Genomic DNA, 20,531 nt, shown 5'->3' with positions numbered 1-20,531 from the left:
GCAGGTAGATTGTGGTTTTAGACCCTACATACAGATAAGAGGGTCTCCACGCCCACTGGTGCTCTCTTGCTGGCCTTTGGCATTTAGGAGCTTTGTTAGCTTTGTTTAGAGTATGAAGTGAACTAATCTATTTGTGTTTCCAATTAAAAAAACAAAACAAACCCCGCTGCCATTGCCTAAAACCTGGAGTCTCAGTCACATTTCTTTGCTGCAATACAGTCTTGAAGACTGCATGTTGCTGGCCTGTCAGTGCGGCCAGGATAGCATAGATGTGTGGTTGGCTACTGTGCTGATGAGTACCTGTGAAGTTTTGGGTGGCAGAGACTGAGAAGTGGGCTAACTGAAATGAGCCTTCTTTAATGCTGATGTATCTAAGAGGATTAATTATCTCCAACTTTGTGTAGTTTGAAAAGGGAAGGTTTGTTTCTGTGTTTCAGTTGCATCCTGCAATGAAATCAGGTCTAAAAGTTACATTTTTCCAGCACTGAGAAACCTTCAAAGCACGGCACTCTCTGCAAAGCCTGTTGAAATGATTTTTCTCTATTTTGTTGCAAGAAGAAGGCTAAGAAGCAGAAAAACCTTTTTCTTCCCCTTATCTATGGAAGACTGAGACAATTTGCTTCAAATTCTTTGTCTTTCAATAATTTCTTTTAAGCTGTCTGGAGAGATCAGTTGTTTAGCCCTAGTGTTTGGGTGAGCCAACTGCTCAGAAAAATAACATCTGAAATGCTCTAACTGGATTTCAGCTTTATCTGCTGGATATTTACTGTAGTCCTGCTTGGGTGGGAGAGTGAAAATTGTGCAAGAGGAAAAAAGTGCCAGGGGCTTCTTAAGCTTACAAGGAGCAGAATTTTTCCCAGGATGACCCCTCTGACGTAGCAGGGTCCCACAACAGGTGTACCAGCAGGTCTGTGTCCCCAGCTGGACTCAAGTCTGTTGCCAAGATGCCTCCTGCTTGGGGACCCACCACTGTCTCCTTCCTGTCACGCTGCCCTGCCCAGCATGGGGATGGTTTGGTCTGAGGTGGCACATCTGCAAAGATTCTGGAGTGAATTCAGCAGTTGTGGTGGTCTTACTCACGTGGGCAGCCGAGTTCCTCAGCTCTCTCACTCCCCCTGCTCAAAGGAAAAGAGGGAGAAAATACAATGGATAGGGCTCCAGGGTTGAGATAAGGACAGGGAGATCACTCAACAATTATCGTCACAGGCAAAACAGACTCAGCATAGGGAGATTAGAAAAAAATATTACCTATTACTAACAAGCTAGAGCTAAGAAACAAAGAAAAAACATAAAAACACCTTCCTTCCACCCACCCTCTTCCACTTCCTCCCCCTGAGTGGCGCTGGGGAATGGGGGGCTGTGGTCAGTCTATAGCACTTCATTTCTGCCACTCCTTCATGGTCACTCTCTTCCCCTGCACCAATGTGGGGTCCTTCCCACAGGATGCTGTCCTTCTGGAACTGATTCTGTGTGGACTTTCCACAGCTCTACAAGAACTGTTCCAATATGGGTCCATACCACAGGGTCCATCCATCAGGAGCAAACTGCTCCAGCACGGGTCTCCCATGGGTGGCAGCTCCCCACATATCACCTGCTACTGCTTGGGCTTCTCTCCACGGTCTACAGGTCCAGCCCGGAGTCTGCACCAGTGGGGGTTCTCCACAAGCCACAGCCTCCTTCAGGTCAGATCCACCTGCTCCTCCATAGGCTGCAGTGTGGAAATCTACTCTGCTGTGGTAATACCATGGGTTGCAGGGGGACAGCCTGCTCCACCGTGGGCCTCTCCGCAGGTCACAAGGGAACTTAGCTCTGGTGCCTGGAGCACCTAAGACACCTGGTGACTGGTGTCTGCTCACCCAGAGGTTTCAAAGACCTTAAAATCTTAAGACCTTAAATTCAGTTTATCATGGTCAGTGTTTTCCTAGGAATGGCCTCAGAAGAGCAGGGTTTTGTGGTCTATCCAGCCTGTCTCCATCCCACATGGCAGCCAGCATCTGAGCTGGACCCATTGGACCCTTTTTTCATCACCTGCTTCTAGTTTGTAGGAACAGCAGTTAACAGGAAATGGGTCCCCATTAGCTGTCTGCTCCACTCAGCTCATTCCTCATCTCTGAGGTACAAAGGTACTGTTGGAGTATGGTTCTTAGGTTCGCTGGGCCCTCTCCAAAATGGTGCCTTGGGTAATTCTGGGACTGAGCCATTTGCTAATGGTTTTCCACATGTAAAATCAAGTTATTCCCCACCTGGTTCCTAGAGTGCAGAAACGGATGGTGAAGAGCTTGTACAACTCCAGCAGCTTATTGAACATATAAAATACTGTTAGTGCCAGGTATTACTACTGCAGTGAGCTTCTGGAGCACCCACAGCTTGGCACATGGCTGTCTCTAGCACTGGCGCATACTTGCGGACAGTAGGTAGCAAATGCTTGGGGAAGACAAGCAAGGTGTGCAGGAGAGGACCTGTGGGGCAGGAAATGATGTCTTCTCCATGACAACGGACAACAGTGATTCTCCTTGATGGGGTTTACATAACATACCAGAATGCTGAGCAAGACCAGTAAGGTGCTGTTACTGCTATTTGGCATTTGAGGGAAGATGGATACAGAGGCTCATTCATCATGTGGGGAGCCAATGGTACTGCATGGAAGTAACAAGCCTTTATTCCAGCTTAGAACTCTGGCCATCTGTACCAAGAACAATCCTTGAGCTAAAAATAATCTCGTGGCTTCTAGGAGCCACACTGAGTGGTTAAGATTTGCTTGTGGATACCCCAAAGATAAGGGGCCTAGCTTTCACCAGCTGTAGAGCGTGTTTGGGTTTGCAAGGAGCCCTTTGTGTGTTGACAATACAGCCCCCACATCCTTTCCAGGCCCTTCCATGGCCTCCAGCCCTCATCTCTGCCTGTGAAAGGAGGCAAGTTACTGTAATTGCTCTTAGCCATGCTTGGAAGCAGATGCAGCCTCTGAAACATTCTGGCAGTAAGGTCACAGTAGCTTTTCTCCATGCTGATGCATTTTTCATAATGAAGCAGGTGGGTTGGGGATGTTCTAGCTAGCTCAAATGCTTGACAGTTTCCACATGCTGAGCTTTCTTTTAAACACCCACATGCCCTGCTTTGTTTTTCAATTTGTATAGCATCAGTTAGATATTGGGGGGAAAATGTTTTATATATGCTGGTGAAATAAGTGCCTTTTGACATCAGTTAAGGATCTTATACCATGAGTCTTCAGAACTAAAATAAAATTCATGGCAAATGCATAAAGAATGTAGCAAAGGGAGCAGAAATAGATGGTAATTGTGCGGGATTAGGCTTGTGGTTGTTGAGTTATATCTTTTTTTTCCTCTCTTCTGCACGTTTCTTTTTCAAAGAAACAGTATGCCTTGTCAATCATCATCCGTTTTGAAAGGTGAGCTAATTTGAAGCCTTTGCTGCTGACTGTCCTGTAGCATGTCTTTTCCTTTGTTCTTGTCGTGTTTTTCTTCCTTCAAAATACCCACAGATTTTCCATCAGGCAGGCAATGGTTTGGTACTTTGTGTGCATGGGAAGTGTTACTGGGGAGACCTCCAGGCCTTTGCAAATAGTTGGGTAAAACTAACCCAAAATTTGGTGCAAAAAAAGCCAAGTTCTCACTGGGATAATGAGGTGCCTGAATCTTTAGCCTTGCTGGAAGCCAAACTGTATCTTAGCTGCCTAAATGTCTTTATGTATTCTGGCCTGATGAGTCTTTATCAGTTTTGTGAAAAACTTGTCAAGTGGGACTTGATTCAGTACGTGTAGACGTGCAGGAGCTGGAGTTCTCCAAAGGTAGATGACATCCACTGCTCTCCCCCCACCTACTCAGCTGGTGATGCCATCATAGAAGGCAACGAGGTTGGCTGAGCACGATTTCCCCTTGGTGAATCCATGCTGACTACTCCTCATAACCTTCCTTCTCTTACAATTGCTTGGAGATGGCATCCAGAACAAGCTGTTCCAACACCTTTCCAGGGACAGAGGTGAGACTGACTTGCCTAAATCACTTCTATAAACCCACTCAGGGTTTACAGGTTAATTAGTTATGAGATTTTCTAAATAAAACAAATGAACAAAAAAGAAAATGTCTCACCTTTTTAGATTTTACTACTTATATACCTTGTTTGTCCAAATACTTCAGAAACAGTTTTCTGATCTTTAACATATGCAGTACTTCCTTCCTTCAGTTTCTCTTCACTGCTTTATTATGATTTATTATGTCTTTCCAGTACCTGTAGGTGGGGAAAGATCAGAAGAAGACTCAGGTTTGCTTTTCAGAATGGCAGCTAATTTCAAGTTAATCTGTCAGGGAGCAAGCTCTCTTCAATATTTTATATAGCCTTCAAGACTTTCCTGTCTGCCTGTGAGTAACATGCCAGGCTGCGGTGGGCATGGCACCAATGCGTCTCTCAGTCCTGCAGAGCTGGGAGGTGCTACACACAGATGAAGCTCCCCACCTGCTATGGGCACAGCTGAAGGCATGGGGATATGCATCTTTTTCTCCAGAGGGTGGTAGAAGTGGCACCATGTTTTCCATCTCTCTCCCCTATTCCTGCAGGCAGGACAGCTTTGAAGGGGACAAGCAGCTCCTTTGAGGCTGTAGGGGAGCCTGGCAAAACACGGCCAGGGCAGCTGGTAGCAACGTGTGTGGGTTTGGTGTCTCCTCCTGTACCCAAGCCTGCTCTCCTCACATAGACTGAATTCCAGCGGGGAAAATCTGGGAGCTCCAGGAATATGAGTAGCTGCCCATGTATTTTGCTCACTCAGACAGAAGTACAGGTTTGGATGCTTCAAACCTCGTGGATGATATGAGGATGTGCTCTGCCTGTTGGTGCAGGCTTTTCTTCTGAGACAGACCTTAGTGCTCCGCATCCCTCTCCCACCCTCTGCCCCTCCTTCCCTGGCTCCTAGGAAGCCTTGAAATAAATCTTTGCATTTCGAAAGGCTGTTTTCTTCCCCAGCCTACATGTCAACACTAATCTGGGGACAAAAAGCCACATTTAAGAAAAGAAAATAAAGTCTTGGCTCCCACTCACTAGCATAATACAAGGGCCCATTCCCAGCATGCTGAGGATGTTGTGGGGATCCTTTTGTGGACAAAGGGGCAATTGATGAACTAGGTCATGGCAGGAAGAGATGGTATGTGGGAAAAGCACTGAACAGAGAGGCCTCTGAAAAGAAAGCCATTCCCCATGGAAGAGGCAGCCCCCCAGGATCTTGCTTGACCTGTTTGTGCCTGTGCCGGATCACCCTGCAGGCAGGAAGGGTTCTGAGGAGGTGAGGGGAGAGAGGCACCTGTACGTGTGCTGCTATACAGAAGAAAATCTCTAATTTCCATTTCTTTTCTTTACTATAGTAGAAGGAGAGGCTTTCAGAGCCTGCTGGTTAAGTGTTTGTGTCTCTAGGGGCTAGAGCAGCAGCTGGGGGTGTGGTACTCGCCACAGCTCTGTTAGTGAGTGACTGGTGCTCCTTTGTGAGTCTGTGGCTTGCTGCATTGACTCTTTCTCTATCCATACAGCAAGAGAGAGCAAACCTCTGTCCTGAGCTTGGGTGCACCCTCAGAGTGCATTCTTGAGACTGGAAGGTCTCCTGCTGCTCAGAGCAACCCTTTGCCATTCCTTCTTCATGTTTCATTGGCAGCATGAGGTCATCAGGACCCATCCAGCTTGGCAATGTCCACTTATGTCCTGGCCAATTCTGCAGAATGTAAGGGAACTCCTCTGTTTCTTGCTGTCTGAGTGTGAAACACTGCTCACTTGTCCTGGACCTAAAGCATATCCTGTGTCCACCCTTCAGCTTAGTGGCTCTGCGTGCTGAGCACAACCTTGAGTGAAAAATAGCACCTTGCTGCATCCTGCCACCACGTTATGCTGGTGCCTTGCCCTGCTGCAGCCATGCCCCCAGCCCTGCCAAAGCCATGCTGTTTTGCATGCCAGAGAGATCTGGGTTAATTGTCCCTGTGGAAAGGTAATGCCTTGAATGACACAGCCAGAGCATGGTGTCTTTTAGCAGTGCTGAGTTTGATTGACTTGTGAAGTTGGTTCTTTCCCTTGTTTCTGAATGATCTCCTTCCCTTGCACTGGTGTGTGGCATGCTGCCTGGGTGCTGGCAGTGCGGGAGGGGTCTGTCAGGGCTGCCTGTCAGAAGTAGTTACTGTCCCGAGACAAAAACCTCCAGGCAGGTCCCTGCAGCAGTGTCCCATCGCATGAGGTTCCTGGCTTGCCTGTCATTGGGTCAGAGTGGGTGTAAAGCAGGGTGCTCTAACTTCTTTCACACTTCATGCCTGATCTCAGCACTCTTCATGCCCACTGGTTGGTGGCGATGAGACCTTTCCTGCTCATGGGCAGCTTTGGGGCCCTGGTCCTACAGGTGTTTGCTATGAAATGAAGTAGGAGCCCATGTGTTGTCTTGATTTTGGTGGGACTAGATTCTTGCAGTCTGTGTGGGACTGTCCAGTGTCAGCAGCTTTCAGGTTTGGCTGATTTCAGAACTTCGTGCTGCTGTTCCCCTGTTGTGCAGCTCCCTGAGTCTCAGCCCAGAGCTTGCCTGCTGTTTGTACCAGGGATTTCTGCCCTGCTCAGTACCATCTACACACCCACACTCAGCTCTTCCTGAGTTCCTGTCCCAGCTTAGCCCTGACACCACATCTGTCTGTCCCCACTTGGCATCTCTCTCTTTGAATCTTGGCTGCAGCAACTGCTGGACTGTGGATGGATGTGGAGGTTAGCGCAAGTATTTTATGCATGTCTCTGCAGATTTTATGTCACTCTGTAAAAGTGAAGTAGTCCTGAAAAAATCCATGAGATCAAGGGATGCTAATACAGCTCCTTTTGCAGTGTAGCACCTAGGACAGGAGCTTAGGAAGGTCAGAGCTTATCTTTGCTTCAGGTGGAGGCTTTGAAGATTCACCTTTCTGTCAAATGTTGTCTCAGTTACGGTCTGGCAAAGTGGCTCAGGAATCTGAGCACGTGCTATGAGTGGAAAGTGCTAGGACAACATTGTAGTGGACTAACGGCTGTTAAAAATTTTCTAGAAGTAGGTACCTTATTCAGACCTCAGACAGTGTCAGAAGCCCTTTTTCCACTTCCTCTGGATTTGTGTCCCCTGCATCTTTGGAAATAACTGGAGGCAAGTGATGCAGGAGGAATGAAAGGATGGCATATGGCTTTGAAGGAGTCTGAACCTGGTTCTGTTAAAGGCAGAAAGGGGAATGGAGGGAGGGGGCTGTAGAGTTAAGTATCAGAGCAGTAGAAAAACGAGATAATTTAGTAGAGGGAACTGGGTGGTTGGAGACAGATTCGGGTTACACAGATAGGAAGAGAGTTGTTGGGGCATTTCCTCGTTTGATTCTTTAGGTCTTGTAATAAACAGAAGGTACCTGCTGAGTAAGGACCCTTTTAGGATTGTATGTTTTGTGCTAGCATACTCAATCAAAGGCCTGTCTAGAGGTCTGGGATGATGAATGTGGCATTCATTAGTAAGTCTCATGTGACCTATGTTAAAAGCCCAATTTTGACATGGTAGCCTTTAACCCAGTGTAAGCTGGCTGAGTAAGATAGGATTCACCAGATTTTTCTTGGGCTGCGCTATCATGTGGTGATGGTGATGCATGCTGATATCCTAGACCCTTGGAAGGGATAAGTGAATATATGCTGATTTGACATCTTTAAATGCTAGTATAAAGAAGTCCAAATAAAACCTGCATATGGCAGGCCTAAGCCCTTATCAGAGGGAGAGTGCCCATGGATGCTTCCCATTGCAACGTGTACCTCAAGGTGCATCATGGCACAACGGTGCCTTGTTTACAGCCCCTCTGTTCTTGAGGCTTCATCCAGCTCTGGTCTCTAGTGCAGGTATTTGTTTGATGTACAAATGCTGCTTTTGGCTCACTGTGAAATGCACTGTGTTTCAGCTGTTGCCACCATGATGTGCAAGGCAGGGCTAATCACACCAGAGCCCTCCGACCCCATGCAGTACTATGGCGAATCATCTGACACCTACTACCACATGGACCGCTGGCAAAGGCTGCGCACAGCTGTCAGGAAGCTGGAGTTCTGGGAAAACTTCAACGCTGAACTGATAGGTAGTGGCTTCTTCTCCAAGGTCTACAAGGTAAAAGTGCTGGGACTGACCCAACGCAGCATGAGACTGCTGCTGTGATGTATAGGCAGCCCACAGTCCTTGTGAGAGCACCTGAGTACCTGCTGAGTCTGTGCAGATGGTGCCTCATTTGAGGAACCATCCCCCAGCTTGTTTCCTCATCTTCATCTCTCCTGGCTCACCCTGGCAGGTTGGCTGAGGCGAGGGAGGAGAGGACGCCCCCTCTGCGCACCTAGCACATCACCTTTGATATGCATCTTCCCTTCCATAGTGTAAAATGAGACAGGAGGACTTGATCAAGCAATGTTTGTTGGCTGTCATCTACCAATACAACAGGCTTGTCAGGGAGCTAAACAGGGGTATTGGATGACTTATGGGGATATTTATGCTCTGTGCAGGTTTTGTTGTCAGAACTGTGACAAAATATGTTGAGAAAAGGAATGTAAAATCAAGTTGCGTATGTCTCCCAGAATACCTGCCACCCACACCTCCTGGAGATGCCAGTGCCATCACCCCTCTCCTGCTCTGTGTTACTGGTGATACTGCAGAAGAGCAGGTGACTTGGAGTACAGACAGAGTGGGACAGGCTGCTGGTTTGTCCGCTTTTGCCTCTGCTGCCTTCATGTCAGGAGATCTATGGCTCCATGCAAGCCTGTGTCTGATGTGTATGGTGTATCACCAACGTAAATCTGTTTTTCTCACTGGGGCTGTTCTGAGTCACTCCCTACATCAAGCTCCACTGGTATGGCAGTTAAACCCTGTCTTAGTAAGCACAGGATTCAGGGTGTTGCTAGCTTTGCTCCCCATCCAGTGCTGTTCCTCAGCTGAGGAATACTTTAGCATCTCACCATTGCTTATTTGGGGTGAAGGGATGGGGCGTGGAGCTCTTTCCCTGCAACCCTCAGTCATCACTGTTCTCTCTATGAACAGCTAGATGAAAGGGGGACCTCTACCTAGGAAGTGAGAATGCTTTGCAATGTGGCCAGATTTGCTCACATAATCTCTCTTCCAGCACACTCTAGAATGTTGTTGCTGACACGGATCTTGATTGTGTGTGTGGGTGTGACACAGACTCAGTGGAAACAAATTGGGCCTGGCTACATCATCACTTTTAGCTCCTTATCTTGACCAGGTGCAGGATGGACACCAGGAATGTATATTTCTTCCCGGCCACCATAAGATACTTCTGCCAGAGGAGTACTCTGACATTACTGTGTGAGATCCCTAGCTGGTGTAAGCAAGTGTGGCCTATTGAACCTAGTGAAGCCAGACTGGCAGGATCTGGCCTTGGAGCTGCAGAAAACACGCAAGTTGGATAGATAAATACACATTGCTTTCTTAAAGCTCTGTCTCCTCCTTTGTTGCATTTGGGATTGGTGTTATGGTCTTTGAGTGCTCTTCAGGTCCAGCGATAGTGCACTAATGCTGTTCAAAGGGTATCTCCAGCCAAGGGTATATGGCAGCTGTTTTCAGACTGGAGCAATATATGACCAATACCTCTCTGCACCATACCCTCCCTCCAGTAATTCCTTTCCCCACTTACACAGCATATTGTTGCCATCACTTTCTCTTTCCTTTATCTAGCAGGTTTTCATAGTAAGGACTGCTGTCTCCTGTGTGTGACATTTTCCTCCTGCCCTGGCAGTAAATTGAGATTCCAGCAATAGGTGGGCTGGATGCATGGATTTTGAATGAAAATGGAATAAATTCCTGAAGCAGAAGGAGGAAAAGAAATGTTAAAACAAACAAACAACAATGGTATGGGTTAAATAGTTAGAGGACAGTGGAGGAGGACTTGGTACAAGGACAAGTCTTTTGTAGGGACCTGACGTTTGTCTGTGGACTTGAGCGCAAAAGTAACTGATTACTCACATTCCTCTTGGGTCAGCCAGTGTCCTGTAGACTCATAGCCCTAAGCAGCAGTGCCCCTGCTGTAAAGCATCATGGGTGATGGTCCTTTGAAACTCTTTGCCAATGCGGATGCTGTCTTCCAAAGCACTCCCACCACATGGACATAGACTCCTCTGTATGTGATGCTGGCACTGAAAGGCTGCCTGTTGTTTGTGCCATCCCTTGTCCTGAGGAAAAAAGATTCACTTGGTTTCACATGGTGACTCAGACCAAGAGATCTGGGCATGACCTCCTGCTCAGTGAATTATGTAATGCGTAACCTGAGTACAAGGTACTTTCCCTCTTTTTCTGTCTTAGTTTTCTGATGTGGAATAAGGAACTATTCAAGTACAAGTTTTGCTCAGGGAAGGCATGAAGCTCCTTTCATTGACAGTTATCTGCTGCGTGGGGTCTGAGGTGCTCAAAAGCAGGAGAGAAATGCAAAGTGATTTATTTTCTGGCACTGGTTTAAGGCATTGACCAAGGTGAGCCTCTGAATAATGTCATCTTCTGGCCCCCAAAAATCTTCACAAGCATTAGGAAGTACGGTTCCACTCCCAGTTGCATGGTCTGCAAATTCCCACTGCCAGATTTTCACCTTTATTTCGCTGCTTGAGGCTGACACTGGGCCTTTACCCTCATCAGTTTTTAGCATGAAGTGAGAATACCTTGGGGGGTTCTCTGCACACTGATCTAGGGCAGAACTGGACAGGGTGTGACTTAGAGCAGGCCAAGGGATGCTCCAGGTTGGCCAGGGTAGTCTTAGAGCCTGCAAGCTTCGAAGAGGCCTTCTGACCGCAGGTGCCTCAGTGAGCCTGTGGTCAGCCTAGGAGTATCTCTTGTGCTACAGTCTCTCCAAGCTCAGTGGGATCTGTCCAATACAAAGAAAATTTTAATAATCTTTTCTATCATAGAAGCTTGTTTCCAAGTTCAGAGTCAGGATTGTGATAGGGAACACGTCTGATTTGTCAGAGCAGAGCAAGTGTTATCTCCTAAATTTCCACTTCAGTATTTTTTTTCTAAGCTAACAGTAAAGCTGACAGAAGACTAGTGCTGGGTTATGGACTAACAAAGCAAGGAGCTGTCTGTTGTTGAACTGTGATGGGTAGCACTATAAAATTGACTAATTACCCTAATTATTGTGCCAGCAATCAGCTGTTGCTAGAGAGGAAGGAGGCAAGAAGTTAAAAATGAATTATGGGGAGAAGACACCAGTCAGGGGGCTCTCCATCATGACCTAGCAGTTCAGCCTTTCTGCATGAGGTGGGTGTTGCCTGAAGTCTGATCCCCAGTAACTGGAGGTCCCCCAGTTTGGCCCCCCTGAGTAATGACTAACTGTGGTTATGATGTCTCATCAGGTGATGCTCTCAAAGCCCTGGTTTCTTTATGACCTGCTGGAATATACAGGCAGGCTGTCAGGTTGTGTTCCTTCAGAATGGAAGCAGCAGTTCATGTTTCTTCCAAGACAATTTGTTTTGTGATCCTGATTATAATCAACCTTTCTCTCCTTTCAGCTTAGCTAGGTCTTACATGCAGCTCTTTGTTCTCCTCATATGTTCTGGTAACCTTAAAGTAGTCATCACAGAGAGCAGTGGGTGATGCTTTAGGTCTCAGACTGCTGCTTTGAAGCCATCTTATGCTGTTTGAACGATTTTGACGTGAAAGCAAACAAAAAATATAAACCTCAAGATGAGAGAAAGTTAAACATCACTGAATTCTCTATTCACTCTGGGGCAAATGTCAGGACATCAGTGTGGACCATACCTGATATATGAGTCTCCATAAAGCTGACTTTGATTAATGTTTGAAATATTAAAGTATCACAATGCCTTGTTATGTAATCTGGAATCTGCTATTCGGATCCTCGACCCAGATTTCATGAGTTGCAGTGGACCTTGGATGGTCCTGTCCACGCTGAAAGTTGGGGGACCCCTGTATGACTTGCAGCCTGCGTGAAACCCCTACATGCAGTACTGTCCAACCATGGTACTTTCATGGGGGACAGCAAATTTCCTCTTAAAAATGCCTGCTCAGTCTGTTATGTGTTATAAGTTTGAGGAACAACATTTTGTTTTCTGTTCTTTACTTTCCCATATCCCTGCTAGAGGGAAGGCCTAGGCATGAAATACATCTGGTAATCCACAGCAGAGGTTCAGGTTAGCATGTGAATGGGAAGAAGACTCAGGGCCTCTGTCCAGGGGCACTGGGGAGAGATGAGCTGGCTCTGCACTTGCTTCATTGTGTCTGTCTAGCAGAGACTGTAGATGGGGAGCCAGGTGTTGGCAGGGGCTCAGAAAGCAGTGGGGATGAGGAGTGTGACAGCAACCTTGTGCAGCGACCAGACCCAGGCAGGAAGGAGGGATGGAGGTAGGCAGGCTATGGTTGGGATGGGCCATTGGATGTAAGGCATTGGAGAGGAGAAGGTCGGCCCTTCTTTAATTCTGTGTGGACTGAGGAATTGCTCCAGCCAAAGTCACTTGAATTTGGGTTGAGAAACAGCTTTGTGCTGTGTTGTGACAGTAGGGATTTAGCTGTCTCCAGCCTCCAAGTCAGACATCACTGGTTTGGAGCTTGTGTGGGAGGGACAGCACCTTGCCCTTGTGCAAATCATTGTGCAAAGCTCTGGGCAGCAGGGAAATGAGATTCAGGACTCGGCTGGGAATGGATACTGTTGTCCAGAGGGGCTAGACGACATCTGTAAGCTAACAGATGTCCTGCTCCAACCTTGGATCCAGGTGACCCAGGCTGCTGCTTGTAAAGTGATGGTGGTGAAGATCTACAAGAACGACGTGGACGAAGAGGTGATTGTACGTGAGATCAGCCTGCTGCAGAAGCTATCCCACCCCAACATTGTCAGGTGGGCACATCCTCTGGCCATGACTGGTGTCACTGGCAGGGGCTGGAGTTGGTCAGTGTCTATAAAGCAGTTCTGTGGAAAGGGAATAAACAGAACCTTGATGGCTTGTTTTCTTTTTTTTTTTTTTTTTGGTGCATCCTGCTTAGGTACCTTGGGATATGTGTGAAGGATGACAAGCTGTACCCCATTCTGGAGGTAAAAGTTTCTTGCTTGTAAGTGTGCTATAGGCAGGCAAGGACTGTGCAGTTCTTTGGTAGGGAGGATGGCAGATATCCTGTAATGCATATCTGCATATCTGACACTTGAGCCTGTGAGTCTGTACTAGTAAGACTGCCTTAGAGAACCTTTTGGTTCTTTTTGCCCCCCAGTTGCTCATGGCTGAAGTGGGCACAGTCACTATAGGACCATGAGATTCAAGAAGGATAGCCAGAAAGTGTTTCAGGGTGGTCTAGTACCACCCCAAAGAGCAGAGGAGCCACTGGTTGGAGAACAGGAGTAGAGCAGATGTAGACTGGCAGGAACTTTACTGTGGCTCTGACGTGGTGGTGTGGCTTAATAGAAAAGCCTTGGCCGGTACCGGAGAGGCCTTGTCTTGTTCCTGCACCATCAGCAGCCTGAGGCATTGACTGAGCCCCTGCAAAAGGCTTTTTGCCTATTGGTTGCTGCCTGTGAGTGAAGACTGTGGAAGGGTCCCCTTGGCACCATACTCTTGGGTGCAATGGGAGGAGCAGTACAAGGGCTGGTGTGAGCATTTTCTCACTGGACAGAGGAGACCACTGCTAGGTGAGCCTGGCAGAGCAGGGGGCAGCAGGTGGCTGGATGCAAGTACTTGGAGATAATGTAGTGGCATTCAGCAGCAATGTGCAGAGGAAAAGTGTTGCATGGCACTGCCTGGTTTGAGGTGGGCACCCAGGAAGGGGCCCCCACCATTGCCAACAAGTCATGAAGGCACAGCACAGGTCCCCAGTGCAGGTTTGGAAAGTTGTTTGCCATGCTGGCTTATACAGAAGTCCCTGCAGCAGGGCAGTACCAGAGACCATCAGTGTCTTGCTGTGTCAGGAGGGGTATTAGCACTACACCATGCACAGGGACCCTTGTGTGCGGTGGCATTTATTATCTCTGTCCCAAGGTAGGGAGCTCCTGGGTTGGTGAGGGAGAGCTCAGCACCAGGAGAGCCTGTGTCCAGCTGCATAGGTGCCTGCTTTTTGTCTCTGTTCACAGTATGTGAATGGGGGTTGCCTGGAGGAGCTCCTGGCCAGCAAAGACATCACTTTGACATGGAAGGAGAAAGTGGACTTAGCTTCTGACATTACCAGAGGCATGATCTACCTGCACTGCAAGAACATCTACCATCGAGATCTCAACTCCAAGGTACACAGCTGGAAAGGGGATGTCACCCCTGAAGGGCAACTATGTTAGGGGACCCTACAGAGGCACTTAGGGCTGTAACCTGGAGACCTCAGGCTTCTTCTTGGTCCTCTGCTCCATGCTAATCCCTTTGCAGGCAAGGAAGTTTTATTAATAAAACCTGTAATTACATTACATTCATCGCTTGTCAAGCAGAAGACTCAGCTTTTTAAGGAAAAAATCAAATATTGATGAAGGTCGGCAGCATGGAAGCCATTCAAGCATTACAGTCTTGAAAGGCATCAGTACAGGAACCAAACTTGCCTTTGTAGTCTCAGGCTGTTTGGTTGGCTCAGTTCCTAACTGGGAAATCACAAACTACATGGGAGGACAAGGCACGAGTCTGTTTCATTCTGATGATGGATTTCGTGGCACGTGTGCTCTGAAGTCAGTTGAGATGCAATTTCCTGTTTGGTGATAACTGATGAGTTTGGGATATGCTTGTGGAAAGTTAGTGAGTGTTGCAGGTTCCTGCCTGTCCTTTCTGTCTCACTATGGAGGTTCAGCCCTGGAAAAAAGTTAATACTTCCCAGGAGAGACCTGGGAAATCTGCTGTGATGATGGCTGAAGATACAGGAGAGAAGTGTATATTATGTTTACTTGATTTCTAGTTGTCCGTGAGAACCATCTGGAGAAGATATTCATAGTTTCTGCTAGCTCTTTGGGAGCAGATGCCAAGAGGAAATCCTGGGGAACTGAACAGGTTGAAACCACTGGGGTTTCTGAGAATCTGTAAGATAATTTTGTAGAAATTCCTCCAGAAAACACTGTTAGGGACGTACAACCCTGGGCAGCGAGAAGGGCTGTGACTGATCTGCCTGCCTTTGACTGAACAGTGAACAAGGCTGATGTGCACATTTCTAGGTCTCTTTCAGATGAAAGGATGTGGATCGTTGTGTTCATATCAGGTAACTTTGCAGATCTCCGTTCAGGTTAGTTAGGATGGAGTGCCAGCACTGAGTCCGGGAAGGCTGTATCAGGAGGTAGGCTGAGGCACAGTGGTGATGAGCAAGCAGGGCTGCATGGTGAGGGCTCCTGACAGTTCTGGGCATGGGATGGATGGTGAACCAAAAGCCTCCAATGGACACAGGCTAGGGAACTGCTACTTCAAAGGACTTTTTCTGGCTTCAGATGTGGTCAATGTGTGCTGCCAGGATGCAGGCCTCTGGTGAGAGGAGAGCCAGTAATGGCAGGGGCTGAGGGCCAGTGAGGTGCTGCACAGTGAAGTGTGCAGGCTTTTCCTTGTTGGGCATCTCATGTTTTACCCCCCATGGCCTCCTTTCAGAACTGCCTCATTCGAGTGACGCCACGGGGCCGTGAGGCACTGGTGACTGACTTTGGGCTGGCCAGAGAGGTGGTGGAGCTGCCTGTGAAGGATGTGGAGAGGAAGCTTTCTCTGGTGGGCTCTGCTTTCTGGATGGCTCCTGAGATGCTGCGGGGAGAGCCCTATGACCGGAAGGTATGGCAGTGCTTACCAGCTCCTTGTTCATCATCAGAGGTCCTGAGCAAGAATGAGGGATGTCTGCTGGTGACATGTTCCAACAGCAGAAAAGCCTTTCCCTCCCTCCCTCCCTAGGAAACGTAGCTCTGCTATCTGGACCTTTGTTCAACAATGTTCTGCATAGCAACTTAGATATTGCATGTGTGGCCTTGTTAAGTTAAACTCTTAGGGAAATGGATTACTGCTGTTGACGAACACACTGAAGCCTCTCTGAAGAATATGCTGGAAGAGTTACAGCCTAAGCTGTTGTGGGATCTATGGGGGGTGCCAGAGCTACGGTAGAAGCACCAACTACGTTGAAGTGTGGCATGGGTCCATGTTTCCCAAAGATAAGGCTCAACCCCAAGTGAGGCTATGGTGTTTCTGGGTGGGTTCAGAAGCATAAGTTCACCTGAGAACAACTGATTTGCTGCCTCCATCTTCAACACACCTTTGATGGGCTCTTGGCTAACTAATGGAAGAACCCAGTCATCGGTACTTCCCATTTGCATGCTTTGCTTCTTCTACGTATGCTTGGTCCTACCTCTCCTCATCTTGCAGGTAGATGTGTTTTCCTTTGGCATTGTCCTTTGTGAAATCCTGGGCAGGATACCAGCTGATCCTGAAGTGCTTCCCAGGACTCAGGTAATGATTTTTGCAGCCAAATTTAACAGTGTTTTCTCCATGATACCAGATTGTGGTTTCTCTCTGGGCCATGCAGACCTGACACACAGGCATATGTGCACGCTCAGATTTCTCTCCAGAGTGTTTTTCTTGAGAAAATCTGGTGACAAAATGTTCAGTGTGTAAGTGGAATCATCTGTAGTTTGAAAACTTTTGTTAAATCAACAATATGAGATACAACAGTTTTGTTTAGAGATCTTAATTCCAATAATTCATTTGGCTTTGACATTTCAGCTTCTGTATTGAAGTGGCAGGTCAAACACAACTTCATTGTGAATTTCTATTTTCAGATACATTAGGGTTAATATACAGTTCATGTAAAAACAGTGGGCTTCTCTAGAAACATGGCCTTTTTTCAGTATTTGCAACAATTCCTTTCCACAAAGTGAGAAGGGAAGGTTTTTGCAGAATGAGGGTGAAAAATCCATCAGGAAATAGCAAATTGCTGCTTTCCAAGCAGTCTTCAGGAAAAAAGCAATGAACCTGTAATGACCAGAGATTATTAGATGTTTCTGCAAGACTGAACAGTAACTAAAACTGCATCTCCATTTGTAAGATGGAAGAGAATTATGTATCAGGGACTCTGATGTCTGAAAGGACTAAGCTGTAGCTATGGAAACAGCTGGCTGGATCCCCTCAATCGGTTGTCATTGGAACACCAAATAATCTACAGTTTCTGTCCTTGGCAACCACTGCTCAGCACCTCACCCAGTGCTGGTTGCTCTACATGCTGTTTTCTACCTTTGTGGTTCTTGTTGCCTTACTCTGAGCTTTTCCAGGAGGACACATTGCACTTCAGGGAGAGCACAGAGCAAGCAGAAGGATGTTGCAACGTTCTCCTAGTTCAACGTCTCTTTTACCATCTGTGTCCTCCTGGCAGAGCTGGTACCTTTGCATAGCCATAGTTAAAATAGCTGTGATGGAAACCATGAACATTTTAATCTTTAATTAATCAGCTTTAATCCATGAACATTTTTTGCTTTAACAACTTGAGAAGGGTGAAGAGCCTTTAAAGGACTTCATAGCTCAAGCGTTGATTACTTTTTCCTTGCTTCTTACTGTAAAACCCTTTTATCCTGGTGGTTTTGAGGTGGAAGGAGGATGGCATTTGCAGCTAAGAAAAGCATAAAACCCAGACAAGGCCCATCTCAATAAGCAAAGGATATATAGGACACATCTTGAGTAAGAGAGGGGCTTGAGACCTATTTTACCTGTTTTCCTGGGGAGGCTGCATAACTGACTGCATGTAGTCAAGGCCAACTCAACCTCTTCCTGGCTGGTTGTTGACCCATGCTCTACCCCTTCCTCAACAGGATTACGGCTTGGATGTTGCTGCCTTCCAAGGGATGATCAGTGAATGCCCCAGGCAGGTGATGGACCTTGCTGCTAGCTGCTGTCGGGTGAGATTCTTGCTAGACTTTTTTTTCTCTTGGTTTTCTTGGGTTTGTATCACACCTCTGTAAGAGTATGCTCTCAGTGCCAGCACACAGGGCTCTGCCACTTAAGCTCTGAAGTGAAGAAGTCTTCCTGGAGCAGTAGTATGCTTTCATCCATTGCATAGTTTTGCCCTAAGAAACACTTCGGAGAAGTGATCGGTTTGTGTATTACAGCCCAAAACATCACAAGGTCCTGCCTGTTCCCTTGTATATCAACCCCAAAGTGGGAAGCATGTTGGTGACTATGTCTGATCCCCACTTAGCCAGACTGCAGGCAGAGACACCTAGCTGATTCTCTCTGGAAGGCACTGCCTCACCATTACCAGCATTGCAGGTATCATCAGAGCAAATTTCTCCAACCTGTGTTGCTTTGGCATAAAAGGTAAAGGTGAAAGCTGGGGGACCTCCCTGTGCTGCCTCAGGATGCAAAGTAGAAAGAAAGGATTCAAGTTTATCTTTGAAAGGAAGGAGAAAAAAAAAAGGCAATAATCAGGAGAAACTAGGTGATCGTAATGCAACTCAATTTGTTGCTCAAGGCAGCAAATGGAAATAATTCTAGCACGAGTCCCAAGGACACGTGAATGACTCGCCCTGGATCAGAGGAGTAATTCACATGAACAACTTGCTTTGGTTTGTATGTGTTCTGATATTGTATCACAGTTTCCTAATGCAAATTGATTGATAATGTGCGTGTGCCAGAAATGGCTCTTGGGGCTGTTATTTGCTTTTGTGCAATGTGCAGGTTTGGGCAGGTTCTGGTGCGGGTTGGCTTCCCCAGGGCCAGGCACAAGGGCAGCCTCAGGATGGCACAGTGGGGGCCTGGGCTGGAGGTGCCCGAGTGCCCCAGGCTGTGTTCCTTGGCAGCCCTTGCATTTGTGGAAGAAACTGTGGGTTCTCCAAGCAGGGTGTGAGGTATACTCTCTCCTGTAAGAGAAGGAGGGGGGCCTGGACCTCTCTGCCCTTCAAAAGGAAAAGGGACAAACCCTAACTCTGAGGATACGCCAATGGCACTGGGAGGACGGGAGGATCACAGCCCACTGACAATGACCTGTGTCAGGGAGACAAGACAGATTCCAACTATCATGAAAAAGCCCAGGGAATGAGACATCTCCCTCCTGACACCTATCTCCAGTCTTTCCCGTGCACAACCCCTGGCCCTGCACTGTTCAGGTTGGCTTTGGGATGAACAGTTCCCGCACCCTGTTGAAACCTGGCCTGACACACCATGACTTCAGCATCTTGCTGTCTTTGCTTGTGCTGTACTGTGCCTTGGGATCTGTCTTGTGGCTGCTCGTTTGCAGCAGTCTGTGCCTGGATCACTGTGCAGTAATGCCAGAAAGCTCTGCTGGCAGGTGCATAGCCCAGGCCAGTGCTGATGATGGATGAATGTCATTGCTCAGCCATGGGGGACCCAGGAGAGCTGCTGCACAGCACCCACTTTCCTGTCCAGGGTGTCATCTTCAGCCTCTCCCTTCTCGTTCCAGGTGGAAGCGTTTAAGAGGCCATCTTTCTCCGAAATCCTGGATGAGTTGGAGGATGTTGCAGAGAGCCTGGAGCCTAGGAGGGAAAATCAGCTTTTGGGCTGAGCTGTGGGCCTCCTGCAAGGCCTGGTGGAGTATTGCACAAACTGTAAATCAACTGTCTTGGAGGGTCAGGAGTGAAGAAGGAAGGTGGGAAAGGGAACAGCCAAGTGACACACTGGTATTTATTTAATCATAGTCTCAGTCTCTAATTTCTGGGTTGGAAAAAGTGGTTAAAAATGGAGAAGGGATTTATCAAGGGTATATATTTCTTAGGTAGGTTTTTAACAGATGTAATTCAGACTCAAGCAGCTTTTGTTCATTTGCTTGTTAAAAGCACATGATCCTGGAGGGGCAGGTCAGGGACCTGAACTCCCTTGCAGATGCTTTCCAAATACCCAACAGAAATGTAGTTCTCTCCTGCTTCCACGTGTCCCCTGGACTCAGGGTCTTCCCCTTCCATATCCCCTCTGGCCTTGGGGAATCTCCTCTATGGAGGCTGTGGTCCTTGTGGTGTGAAGGAGTAGGGCTTTGACACACTCAGTGAGCCTCAGGGTTGCCTTATATTTCAAAGCCTTACAACACCCATCTGGTAGCCTTGCAAGGACAGGTACGTTCTAAATCTCTGACTAGGTTCCTTGACATTGTACACAGGATGCATCAGTATCAGGCAAAGTTTTGGAGTGCTGGGACTATCCACAGGGTGCTCACCTGCACCGGGCCGAGGCAATGGGTAGGGTGTGCCTCCTCAAGATATGAATTAACCAATTAATATCTCCTATCATAAAAGCTTTGTCAGGCACATGCCACGTCAGAGTTGTCCCAGTATTGTAGCAGTCTGGATTTCTCCCCACTGTCCTCAGTCTGGGTTCAGAGATGGGAGTCTGGGTTCAGGAGTCTGCCTCCCCACCTCTCATCCTGTTGCAAATACATGGTGACAAGCACAGTGCCAACAGCTTGTGAGGCCAAAGCAGGGGAGAGTTGGGTCTGGCATTATGCAGTATCTCACCTATTCCTCTGCCTGGTCGAGCATCCCATTGTCTCTCCAGCGGTTAGACACCCTTGCAGGCCCCAGGGCTCATGCAGCCATGAAAGGATTTTCTTTTGGTACTTTCTTCTGTGTTTTCTTCTGTGGGCTGGAGGA

At 47.6% G+C, this 20,531-nt stretch overlaps 1 protein-coding gene across 12 annotated transcripts in view; it reads left to right on the top strand.

Annotated features, from left to right (window-relative positions):
• The window catches only part of LOC310884871 (dual specificity testis-specific protein kinase 2-like), a 93,440-nt gene that overhangs the window by 14,452 nt on the left and 58,457 nt on the right, over positions 1 to 20,531 (top strand). For 6 of the 12 annotated variants that reach the window (XR_014574437.1, XR_014574438.1, XR_014574439.1 and 3 more), the window contains exons 2-9: positions 7,926 to 8,125; positions 12,739 to 12,860; positions 13,007 to 13,055; positions 14,082 to 14,231; positions 15,553 to 15,726; positions 16,309 to 16,392; positions 17,745 to 17,831; positions 19,352 to 19,568. Coding sequence is in view for 6 of the 12 variants with exons in the window: in XM_083807329.1 (XP_083663455.1) it covers positions 7,926 to 8,125; positions 12,739 to 12,860; positions 13,007 to 13,055; positions 14,082 to 14,231; positions 15,553 to 15,726; positions 16,309 to 16,392; positions 17,745 to 17,831; positions 19,352 to 19,453 (968 nt within the window). In the remaining 6 variants the exon portion in view is untranslated. Of the gene's footprint in view, positions 1 to 7,925; positions 8,126 to 12,738; positions 12,861 to 13,006; positions 13,056 to 14,081; positions 14,232 to 15,552; positions 15,727 to 16,308; positions 16,393 to 17,744; positions 17,832 to 19,351; positions 20,128 to 20,531 lie in introns of those variants that run through there. The other 6 variants (XM_083807324.1, XM_083807328.1, XM_083807327.1 and 3 more) reach the window with 4 other exon arrangements.

Source organism: Anser anser (assembly GCF_964211835.1).
Source record: "Anser anser genome assembly, chromosome: 21".
Lineage (NCBI taxonomy): Eukaryota > Metazoa > Chordata > Aves > Anseriformes > Anatidae > Anser > Anser anser.
The sequence above is the reverse complement of the archived record's forward strand: the minus strand, read 5'-3'. Positions and strand labels throughout refer to the sequence as shown.